Raw genomic sequence first — 12,840 nt, forward strand, 5'->3', positions numbered from 1 at the left:
CACTCAGGCTTTTTTTCAATTCAAATGTCAGTAGCTGCCATGTACACTGATAGATGGGATTAGAACCGATCTGTCTAAATCCAGTCTGGTAGGAAGAGATAGAAGCCCATTTCCAGGAAAGATGGCTCAGAACAGTTATTCATGTTCAACATCTCGACAAGCTGTACTGCTTCCTGTCAGAGCAGATCAACCTTGCTGACAGCAAGACTGCACAAAGTTCAAAAAACACAGGTTGTTTATAAATATATTCAAATATTACTATACACATATTTGTAAATCAATTTGTTTTAATTTTCATTAAAATATGCCTATAAATAGCCTGTAACAAGTACCAAAATTTATATTGCTGTTGAGACCCTGTCTTTAAACCAAATCACATTTTTTTAAAAAAATGTGAGGCATGGAAGACATCATCAGATACCAATTTTAGTGGTTGTTTTGAAAATAGCTGCAGGCTTGGAATATGCTTTATTCAGAAGTGAAGAGGAATCAATACTTTTCCACAAGTAACCCTACGAATCTGTGCAGGCTGTAAGGAAGCTTCGCCGCAGTCTCTCTGTAGTAAGTTACTCACACGCAGCTGTTACCTCTTTGTCCTGACAGCTCCAAACACCCCTGGCAAGCATCACCCTTTCAACAACAAGCTGCTAAAATAAGGGGTTTCTGTTAGTGCACGTGATAACCGAGGCTCATTATTCACATTTGATCCTTCCCTGTTGAAGCTGGACAACGGCGAGAACTTGCACTGACAGCAAAGGAAGTTCACGCGGGCTCAAAAAAGTGGTTTCATTACAAATTTATTTCTTTAAACATGGCCACTTTGAGATTAATGATACTACTTCAGGGAACATGAACGAATAATAAACAACTCAATTTTAGAAGGGAAACAATCAGGTAAGTCAGGATTTGCTTTTCAAACAGTAAAAGGCCAGGCTCCAAGAGGCAATAAATTTTGGCATATGAGGACTAGTATTTTTCAAATCCAAAAGTTGGCTTAGTCTGACAGTGGAAGCTGACTGCAACCTTAGCTACCTTTCCATAACGCTGAAATCGGTCGTAACTTAAATGTACAGGAGCGTAACGTGAAAAGATTTTTTATTAATTAAAAGTTAACAGCAACAGGCACATATTAAAATGAATATGGCAAAGCCTTTACAAATGGCTTTACACTGAAGCTCTCTCCCAAAAATGGCTGTTGCAACAAACTGTAAACAGAATTAATAAACAGTCTTTTACAATAATAACAGGGAAATACAAATAAACTAAAAGAAAGCACCAGTTTCTCAAACTAGATTACAGTTGTGCTTACTGTACTTAAAACAATGTAAAACAAATTACAAAAATGGAATGTTTTAAGTTTAAAATTAGTCCTTTAATTTTGTCCTAAAAAACATTTTCGCCTTTTCCCATCAAAAACCCATTAGTGGGTAATGTTTCAGTAGAGGGAGGAATACGTAAACAATGCACTTTTTATTTTTAATTATTATTTTTCAAATCAAAAACAAATTTGGTCACTTAGCTTTGTGCATAGTTTAAGGCATCTGTAGCAATTTGTTACAGTTTCCTCCCCAATGTGGCTGTTCATGAAATTGTCACATTCTAAAAGAATAAATTAAAAAAAAAAAAAAACAAAACCAAAACACAACAAAAACCAAACAGAAAAATGTTGCCGTTCAAACCCTTCCCAATACCCTCCCGCCCTCCCCCGTCCCAAACATACTCACACACCCACACATACACACACGCTGCAGCGAAAGGGGCATTTGTACCCTTGTTCTGAAGGACACGCTTCCCATCCCACTTTATTTCAGATTGGCAAATACCCTGAGCTGATTTATGGTGTTTTAGACATTCCACCTTTTTCTTGCATGTGCAGTTCAAGTGTACAATAGTGAAAACAACATGCAATGTTTCCACTGCAGAATCGCAATGCAGTTCGGACGCTTCCCCCCACCCCCACCCCTTCCCTTCCCAAATTCAGGAGTGTTTTCTGCCGTTAAAAAATTGCATTCCCATACAGCACTGGAGTAAAGCTTGGCTGTGCTCTATGATGAATGCTCAGTTCCCAGTGCACAAACAAAATTATGGCAAATGGGAGGCTTTTCTGGCATCCAAAGAAACAAGAGCTGCAGTCTCAGATTTGATCTTTTTCTTTTAAAAAAGAAAAAAAAAAACCCCAACGAGTTAGTGGTTCCTTCACAGCCATGCGCAAAGGTTTTAAGTCTAGAACCAATAGTTTCAGAGTCCATTTGTAAACATCAAGTCTTGCCAGAGGCAGCAGAGGATGGGCACTTCACATTTCCGTATTAAAACAGGGGCTGAGTGGAAGGTATGCGTTGAACACGTTTATGCAAGTCTTGCTAAATTCCAAGGAAGTGGAACAATCCATCTCAAGTCTCAGATTTGAAGACCGTATTCCGAATTTCGCCAACAAACCAAAGCCGTGTGGCACAAGGAAGCTCCGTGCTGTTCCTCCAAGGCTCAGTCACCGCTGTGCTTTGCATATTCAAGGTTCCGAACGAAAACCAACTGAGGCGTATGCATATTGCTCTGTGGTCAGATCTCGCAGTTTAAAAAAATTCTGGATCAAATGGTCTGTGTCAAAGGAAAACTTGGAAATAAATAATGCTGGCATCGTTTTACCATTTTACCAAAACCTTGGGCAGGCAAGTATCTCTTTTAATCAAACTGTGCAGATACCAAGAGAAGAGGCAGTTTTGTCGTGAAGACTGAGGTCAGGACAATCGAGGTTCCTGAGGTAATATGTCTGAGTCCATTTCCTCAAAAGCGGGGTCGCCGTCGTCACCGCTGCCGCACTGTTCCCTCTGCACCCCCTTCCAGCTGGCCTTGTTCAGTCCCAGGTGGCCAAGCATCGTCTGCGACAGCCGCGTGTTGGAAAAACGGGCCCACTCCCCAAACAGTGGTTCCACTAAGTAGGTCATAAAACCTTCGAAAACAAGCACACATATCCAAGTGAAAAAAAAAAAAAATCCTCAAACTAAATATTTAAAATAAAATCTAGTAGCAAAAAATAACGCATAAGACTATTCTCAATGCGTCAGACTATTCTTCTCCAATGTGCACTTAAAAACTCATTTCGATATTTAGGGCATCTTTACAAAATAACCTCTCAAAATGTAAAAGATTTTACTTGTCAGTCAAAACAGCAGCATTATATTGGGTTACAAACTAACCTTTCGTTCACAACAATGACCAAATAAAGGAAAATTTTGGAGAACATGGTGGGGAGGAATCTAAACATCAGCAGCTACGTCACACAAATTGATTTAGAAGACCTGAATTTCTAAAAGAAAGATTTTTATAACAAATTACCTAAAAAAATAGACAGTCTGAACTACATAACAGAGGGGAAAAAAATCTGAGATTATTTTCACAATATGAAGCTGACTAAAAATACTTTAAAATACAAATCAGAGAATTTAAACAAAAAGGCTACAAAACTTCAACATACAAACATTTATATGCATATGTGTGTGTATGTACGTGTGCTTATTTATAGTGCCTATTTGCACAAACCAAAATTTCAATGGTAATCTGTCAATTCCAGAAATGTGTTATTTTCTAACATTCTAAACTAAACAGGGCAGCTGATTGAATAGATCAGCTTTTGTCTCTCATTTAATGCACTGTATTTGTGGTAAAATTCATTCTTTACTATGCTTTTAACTGAGTCCCGTTCAATCTACATTAGCAACTTTATTAAAAATAAGTACAAAAAGTCATTCTACTATTTTAAATCCAACTCAAGTTAGCCAAAAGGATAAAAATTATGTAACGGCTATTCACCATTCTCCATCAAATCTCTGCCCACCAGCCCTTCTTAAGACTGCATTTAAAAGGAACACTATGGAAGCTAAACCCAGAGCGCTGCGAGGGCACCAGGGGCTGCACAGGCAGGGGAACAAACGCTCCTCTTCCCAAACCGGCCGCTTGGGGTGGGGAAATTCTGGGCATCGGCACAGGCCAGACAGCGGCTCCCCAGGCTGAGCCTGCTCTGTGCGGAGACACAGGGGCTTCGTGTCCAGGACCGGCAGGGCAGAACCTTCTGTAAGCGCTCAATACAAGGGAGAAATGTTATATAGCGAATGGAAAAAACTTGCTCTTTGCGATGAAGTGCTGCCGCACACACACAGAGCAGGTACAAACTCTAGGAAATGTGTCTAAAAGGTACTTTTTTCAAATTGCATCCTGAAAGAAGTTGGTGAAGAGTTTGGAGAGGAAGCCACACAAGCAGTGGCTAAAGTCACTTGGTTTGTTCAGCCTGAAGGAGGCTGAGGGGAGACCTCATCGTGGCTACGGCTTCCTCACAAGGGGAGGAGGAGGGGCAGGTGCTGATCTCTTGGCGACCGATGACAGAACCCAAGGGAATCGCACGAAGATGTGCCAGGGGAGGTTTAGGTTGGACATGAGGAAAAGGTTCTTCCCCCAGAGGGTGCTGGACACTGGAACAGGCTCCCCAGGGAGGTGTCACGGCCCCAACCCTGACAGTGTTCAAGAAGAGACTGGACAACGCCCTCAGACACATGGTGTGAACTGTGGGATTGTCCTGTGCAGGGACAGGAGTTGAACTCCGTGATCCTTGTGGGTCCCTTCCAACTCACAACATTCTATGATTCTATGAAATAAATGTATGAAAATAAATTGAACTGCAGTTACCAATCTGGATGTTGGCAATAGTTTCCGTCTGTCGGTCACAAAGTGGACTCACGCCCAAGTGATATTTTTTTTCAATATCTCCTAAAGAAATAAAAGTATAACACGACTGTTAGGTCATCAAGTGCAGACCCAAATGGAGTCACCAAACACTAACAGAGGTGAGTTGTGCAAGTTGGTTAACAAGGACGGTATCTTGCAGCTGGTTGAATGCACTTTTGCCTCTCCCATCCCCTCCCAAAAAGAAACAAGTCTGTCGTTAGACTAACAGTACTTTGTATTTTTCATCAAACAAAAATTAAAGAAAAAACATCAAATCACAGGTTTCCTGAAGATCAACATCCTTCCTTGCAAAACCTCATAGACTGCCATAGAAATGACAAACTAAAATCCCCCCCTTAGCAATATGGAAGAGAACAGCTCAGTCCTCCGAAATTTCTCACTACAGGAAAATTGTTGTTCTGCTTCTGTATCACATTTATCTGAGAATAAGCTTTACGTGATTAGCACCACATAAAGCAGTCTGTTCCCCATTTATCGCATCCACGCACAAATTAACACGTCTCAAGCCAGCTAAACTAGCCCTAAGAAAGGAGCAGCACACTATAGTATTAAAACAATTTAATAATAATGGAGAAAATTCACTCCATTTGGCAACTAAAAGCTTTATTAACTGCTTACATAAGTAAGTAGCCTTAACAGCACGGTAATTAAAAATCTCCTCCCTAGCCCTTACCCACTTACCAACGGGCCTCACAGACCAAGTTTAAATATTGAAGATACATGATGAATATATTCAATAATTTACTGAAACTACTGTGTAAATGTAAAGTGAGTGTAATTATTCACCCTAAAAGGTGCTTCAGATGAAGGATCTATTGAACCAGCCATTCTAGATTCAGATTCTATGCAGATTCATCGTTGGGTTTTAGTAACACCGATCTTTTGCAAGAAGTACAATCCTTGAAAGTAAAAAAACCCCTATATTGTACTGTAAATCCGTATTAGTCCCAAATATAAATCCCTTTATTTGCAGGCAGCAATGATTCAGTCGCTCTCTTCGCAGTATAAAAACATCATGTACCAACAGATCCTGCTACTCTTACTTGCCTTGGTGGAAGAACTCCTCTGTTACTTTTTCACTCCACTGCTTACTCAGCTCCCACGTCCGACACGGATTACAAATATCGGCACATTTCAAAGCCATCTAGCAAGTTAACAGAACATACAGCATTAGATCACCTCTCCCTCCAACAGAAGCATCTGTAATTCTTTATTTCCCAACAGCAGATTATTTTAAGTTTTGTGAATAACAAACCTACCTACCATTTGTGCTTCTCTCTAAAGTTACGTTCTATAATCCTATTTAAAAAATGCTCAGAGAACTATCAGATCTCATGATCATCTCTGAGTAATATGGAAATTCAGTCAAGTCAAAGTATTTCAGGGGCACTATATTTAGTATATTCACTAGTATAGGAGACAACAATAAATTCAGAAAATATACATCAAAGTAAGCAAACAGTATTTCACATTTTTAATAATGGTTTGCACAGGACTGATCTTATCTGTTTGTCCCCTTTACCACTTTCTTTTGTAGTCCACAATATGCATCCAATACTAAAAACTTTTATAAACCTAAAGAGACCTTCCAGGCTTCTGTTTTTAAAGCTTCCTAAACCTCTCTCTAGCAGAGCTGCAAACTGATTTCCAACAATAGCACTTCACTTCCCTGAAACAGGTTCTGACAAAGCATTTCACAGTTCTGAGACTGCACTGGAGTCAGCAGAAGAACTAAAATTCGTCGTCTTGGAAACACAACTCTCTTTGGTTTAGCAGCTCAAAGTTAGACTGAGCAACACACAACACCACTTGGAGAAGTGCTGGGAGAGGGGGAGACTGAAGTGGAGGGAACAACTTTTTTGTAATCAAACCAAGTGACTAAAAGATATTCCTACTTCATTTTGAAAGTTGGAGATAGCCTGAAAGAAGTAGTATTTAGCATTTAAAGTAAATTATTTTTGACACCAAAATGATGTTTTCAAAAAGATCACCTGTAAAATGAAGTGACGATGGTTTGCATTCTCTAAACATAGGTCTCCTCTATCCAAATGGGATCGAAACATGGAGAGATACTCATTTTGCTGACTGATGTCTGTGGCAAGAATGAGGTCACCTATCTGGCTTTCCATCAGCTGCCTGAAATTAGCGATACCAAACATTCGAAAAAACAATTATGAACAACAGCCATCACTAGATTTACATGTCTTTTTATCGTATTCATGATTATACCAATCACAGAACAGTTTGAGTTGGAAGGGACCTCCAAAGGTCATCTAGTCCATCCCCCTTGCAATGAGCAGGGACGTCTTCAACTAGATCAGGTTGCTCAGAGCCCCATCCAGTCTGGCCTTGAGTGTCTCCAGGGATGGGGCATCTACCACCTCTCTGGGCAACCTGGGCCAGTGTTTCACCACCCACATTGCAAAAAAATTCTTCATGTCTGGCCCGAATCTCCCTTCTTTTAGTTTAAAACCATTATACCTCGTCCTATTGCAACAGGTCCTGCTGAAAAGTCTGTCCACATCTTTCTTATAGGCCCCTTACAAGTCAAAAATTTTATAATTGGCATTTTTATTGAACTGTTTCTTTTTGTGTGTGTGTGGTGGTGGTTTTGTTGTTGTTGCTTTGTGGGTTTTGTTTTGTGTTCCCCTCCCGAAAAATTCCTACAACATCCATAGAAATACCAGGATGTTTCATTGGCAGCTTTCAGGAAGACTGGAACAGTTTTTAGCTTTCCCCCACTTATTTTTCCTAAAAATGCATAAACTAATCATTTAAAGCTTATTTCTTGTTAAAGCAGGTGAAGAGGGTCTATTTTAAACTACAGATGGGGTGGCAGAATGAGAAAAGGCTGCCACGTTTAATCCAAACAGGTGTTACGACTATATGAATACACTTCTTCAGCATGCTCACAGTAAACGTTATTTTCTAAATATCACATTGCACCACGAACTGCTCTACTCCAAGAGCATGGTATCTGGGAAACTCCTAAAATAGATCATAAATCTACGTTTTGTATTCAGAACTGCCATGCAATAACTCAGCTTGTTTTGCAAGGCTGTCTTACTTCAGTGACAGCTTACTTGTGTCTTAAACTAATTTATACACTATTTTGTATAAACATACCTGTTTTCTAATGACATATGTGCAAATAAACCAGACTCTCTCAGCAACCCCACTGCTGATCTCCAGTGATGGTTCTCTAATACTGAGGTATTCTGCAAATGAAAAGAGTATTACAGGTATCAGTCAATTACTTGTTCTTAAACTGAAGAGCTATATAGTACAACTGGTACCAGACAGTTTTGTTGGGTTTGAGAGATGGTGTTTTTCTTTCCTCCCCACCCCCAAGGAGGTTAAAACTCACAAATCCTGAATACTATATTAGCTTGCACATTTTTTAATCTCAGTATCATGGAAGCCATGTCTCGATTCAAACGCACCACTAGCTAAACACATCACACTTTATACTCCTTTTCTGTACTCCACTGGCATTCTCCAAACATGGTTCTAACAAAACAACTGATTTTGTCCTTACCTTATATAAAGTTGCTAAGTAATGGTTTGTTTTAATTAGGAAAGGTTGGTTAACACCTGGGTGATCCAAATCATGTGTGGCAGCTGCTATTAAGCTGAGCAGGACATCCCATGGAGTTAAAGATTTGGAAAGCTGTAAGATAACAAATGTAATTCTGTTAGCAATGCAAGTATACCCTTCGAAAAAGTGCATGGGCGTTGCATTTTTTTCTTTTTTAGTAATTAAAAACCAATAGAAACTCTGAAAAAAAATGTAATAATTTAAAACTGATATTCCACTGACTTCTTACAGTATTTCCGCCCCCAAAGCTACAAGATTTCAACAATGGCTTAAGGTTCAGTCAAGAAAATGCTGGCACACAAAATGCTACTTTCTGGCTGGTAATGAAGTACTATTTCTAACTAGATCCTGTAAAAGCAACCAATTCTTAAAATTAGCTCTCCATCTCATTTACCAAATCTGTCTGTATGTATCAATGCTGGTTTAAATACAGAGTATGTCTTAAAAAAAATACATAGAAACCTTTCCTCTTAAAATGAAGAAATGAATGCTTTGGAAGACTTCAGAACTGTTCTGAATGGATTTCTGCTCTAACACAAAATTATATTTCAACATCTACCAGGAAAAGAACCAAAAGAGAAAAATCAGCCAAAAATAAATATTTTCAAGAAGTATGTGCATGTCGATTAACTCAGCGTGAAACTGCACAGACTTGTTTTCACTGTTCGTAGTTGTTACTACTTCTGGTTGGGAGGTCTGAGAGTTGAACTCAGTAATGAAGTCCAGCTTGCACTAAAACAGAGAGGACAGTTCTGCCAGCACACATGTGAAATGGAGCAAACACCCTGTGAGGACACAAGTTTATATTCCTTGTTGCATTTGCCATCTATCATGCCTCACATGTTTATAATGTACTTGGGTGCAACAGAAACAGTAGCTGTACATGTTACTAAAAATACAAAGTCTATACTTGAATCTGAAGCATTACAAAACTTCCATCACAAGTATTAAATAAAAAATGCTCAGAGCTTCCAAACTGCATGTCATAAAAAAAGCTCATCGTGTATCAGCTCTGATTTTGCTCCCTGCACCAACAATTCATCTGAGAGCAGCACTGAGAAACTGAGTGGGAAGAGTGGGCAAAGAGCCTCTGAAAAACATCCACGGAGCCAGAACTTACTTGGTTTTACCTCAGAAGCGAAATAAAGAGCGATGCTATTCAAGAGAATACCAGACTGGCGATAATTTCCAAGGTAGATAATTTGTCTCACCTGGCTAGAGAGTACTACAGTTTTCAGTTTAACCCAGGACAGGATTTAGCCCTGAATTTGCCTAAGACACCCCTTACGGCAGATTGTCAGCAGTCCAATTGATAAGAAACACTCCACTAGCTCAGCTCCTTAAGGTCTGTCACACTGCCCTTTTTTTATAAAGAAAGGCCAAAGAACTCCTGACGTCTTGCTTTAAGGTGCCTCTATAGCAGAAGCATACTATGCATTAACATCAAAGATGAGCAAAACAAGGGTAACGGTAGTACAAAAACCAACCAAACAACCCCCCCACATCCCCAGCCTCAAACACACAGGTTTAGTATTGCCTGCTCTGACTCAGGCTGCAATTCTATGTATGTGTTTTGGGGCACGAGGCTACGTTAAACAGCTGCAGTCTCAAGCAACTCCCTACTCTGGTTCAACATGAAGTCACACAGAAGTCAAAGCCGGCTCAGAAACAGAAAAAAAAAGCCCACTGCTAAGTGTGAACCTCCAGCCTCAGCAACACAGACAGTAATTCCCTGCCTTTTAGTGTTCAAAAGTGGTTTTTGTTGGGTTTTAGGGTTTGTTTTTAATAAAAAGCTTGTTTGTGTGTATGTGTACATAAACATATATGTATATGTGCACACAATCCATTTGTATGTACACACACAAATACACGTGTTTCTGTACATACACGTGATGTGAAAATGAGAGCACTCCCTTACCTTGGGCTCTTTTAAGTAACAGTGCATGGCCTGAGTCACATCAGCAGCATGAACTGCATTATGATAAGGGTTTTGACTGTGATAATCTTCTTGAACCATAACTGCAGGAAAATCACAAATATCCAAATTTAAATAAAATAGCACTTTTATCAAGTACCATTTTATATGCTTGTTAGGCACAGAAATATGCAGTATCACAAGTTACATACACATAAAAGCGTCAAAGTCAGTAATTCTCAGTTGAACCAAGACCAAGGTATAAAAGATTTTTATGTGAAGAAACAGTATTTCCTAAAGGAAATCAACTACACGAAAAGTCATCTCAGACCAAAATTACAAAACTTGAAATCAACATATAATCTGAGGTACTTTGAAAACTTCCCAGGAAAGGCTCCCTTTGATAATCTAGCCTGCCTGAACCTTGAGGCAACCTGGAATACAAAATTAAGATGATACTATTTACTAAAGCATCAGGAAGACTTTGTATCATGCCTTGAAAACAAACAAGATCAGAGGAATTAGGCGCTGCTTTCCTGTCATATGAAGTGCTTTTCTTTTCCCTTCAGGAGAGTGGTCATGAAAAGCCACCTCTACGTAGTTTAGGCATCTTCTCATACTTGTACTCAGGCAAATTTAAGCCTATACACAACTTAGAAAAGAATCTCATTTAGATGATCACCTGACTAACCAACTTCTTCCTTGCTTTCTTCCCCTTTTTTCCCCTCTTCCTGTCTTTAAACATTATAGGTAGATTCCTTTAAAGGACACCCACATTAGCTTCAGTACACAGAGGGAAATAACTACGACACTAAAAAGGATGGAGATCTGAAGCACAGCAATGAAAGCATACTCTAAAGTTTTACGAGATACCACACATTAGCTCTTGCAAGCAGACCTCAGAAGAGCATCTTCCTGACTGTCAGTCCCATTCAAATATACCCAAAACCTCTTTTCCTAGGCAGCTGACAAGCCAGTACTCCCCAGTAATTTTGACTGTAATGTTAGAGCATTACTGCCACTGCTGTGTAATCTCAAGAGTACTCAATGCACCTCTGACACCTCATATGGAAAATAATGACAATAAGCATCTTAGGGCTCTATTAATCTGCAGTGGAACTCCCTTTCACCTGTTCCTCACACCCAGCACATTAATGTGGATGCCTTTGGCTTAATCCTAATTGTTTTGTGGCTCCATAGGCCGGTCCAGCTACCCAAAATCTACAATTTTCTTATTTATTTTAATAAAGCAGACTTAGGATATTTTGATCACAGTTTGCCAGAACTAGAATGGCACAATGACCCTGTGTTTCCAGGAACATAGTACTTTGTGTTTTCTCTCCCCCTGTTTGGGTCTGGAATAAGAACTTGAAAACACACAGCAGGAGGATAAAGATCTCCAAGTAACCTTTGGAAATCACAGAAAGACTGTGTATGTGTATAAACATATATGTATACACACACATGTGATGTATATAGAGATTACATAAAGATATATATACACGCACGAAAATATTGAGACCCTACCCTACTGAGGACTAAAATCAGATTTCTCTCCTTAGAGATTCCAGTCAGTTCTCAAAGTGAATTTTATGTGGGACTATAGACCAGTTGAGCTGTCCTGGTCTTCTGGAATTTGATCTTCAGATTACTTCTGACTAGGGTATAAGAGGTAGCAAAAGAAAAGGATGAATTGGGTTCACACTGAAAAACTTTATTTGGAAGAAAGGTTCCTTGATTGGAGGGATCGGCTAGCGCATAGCGAAGAAACGTTTTTCTTACTGCTATTAAGTAGAAGGCATTAATGAAAAGGGAAAGGTGGTGAATTTCAAAGGTAGAATAAAATTTTGCCTTCCTCCAAGTCTAATCTAATTTTAGTGACTTATGGCTTTGAGTAGTCATACGTAGTTAAGACTTATTGTTTTCTTCTGATAAGCATTTAAGTAATCCAGTCACTTCTAACTGGTCTTTCATTTTAAGGATTTTGCTAAATCTCAACTAAAGAAGAGAAAGACAAAACACACTCAGTTGCAACTTGAGTAGCCCAAGACCAGATTTCTATGATCATTTTCTTCACATACCAATATTTCAGTCCTCAAGGTCGGCTGATCTACCTTTTTGAAATTGAAAGGAATTGAGTCACTTTAAAGCAACACGAATTGCCAGACAGAACTGCAATTTTTTTCAAGCTGAAGGAGAACTAAATGATGAAAACAAAAACATTCCCTTATTTGAAAGGGGAAAAAAAAAAGCCTTTCAAATGTGATTTCTCCCCTGTTAAATGACAAGTTTCATACCACAAAATTATTTTCTTTGAAACTGTGAAAGCCTGGTGAAAGGGACCAGAAACTTGTTTCTCCTGGTCATTTTTTTTTTAAAAAAAAAGCAGCCCACTCCACAAAATTATCTAAAAGGTACTGTCACAGAAGATCCAAAGGTGGTCTCAGAGCAGCATCTGTGTCTATGGTCTGGGGATGCAGAAAGACAGCTCCTCCAGCTGCCAAGTCAAAGTACCACTTGGTTTGAATATTTTGCATCATCTTTACAATTCCAGTGTCGCAGGCCCACCCGTGCGCTCTATGGAGAAAGC

The 12,840-nt window shown here is 39.3% G+C and overlaps 1 protein-coding gene across 2 annotated transcripts in view; it reads right to left on the reverse strand.

Moving 5' to 3' along the window:
* Positions 1-1,995: 1,995 nt before the first annotated feature.
* PDE7A (phosphodiesterase 7A) overlaps positions 1,996-12,840 on the reverse strand; it is a 77,828-nt gene continuing 66,983 nt past the window's right edge. For both annotated transcript variants that reach the window (XM_065628073.1, XM_065628074.1), the window contains 7 exons: positions 10,254-10,354; positions 8,276-8,407; positions 7,864-7,955; positions 6,729-6,873; positions 5,785-5,881; positions 4,678-4,758; positions 1,996-2,947 (listed from right to left, as the gene is read on the reverse strand). In XM_065628073.1, the coding sequence (XP_065484145.1) occupies positions 2,736-2,947; positions 4,678-4,758; positions 5,785-5,881; positions 6,729-6,873; positions 7,864-7,955; positions 8,276-8,407; positions 10,254-10,354 (860 nt within the window). In that variant the 3' untranslated portion in view covers positions 1,996-2,735. The remainder of the gene's footprint in view (positions 2,948-4,677; positions 4,759-5,784; positions 5,882-6,728; positions 6,874-7,863; positions 7,956-8,275; positions 8,408-10,253; positions 10,355-12,840) is intronic.

The sequence above is a fragment of the Caloenas nicobarica genome, chromosome 2 (genome assembly GCF_036013445.1).
Source record: "Caloenas nicobarica isolate bCalNic1 chromosome 2, bCalNic1.hap1, whole genome shotgun sequence".
Classification (NCBI taxonomy): Eukaryota; Metazoa; Chordata; class Aves; order Columbiformes; family Columbidae; genus Caloenas; species Caloenas nicobarica.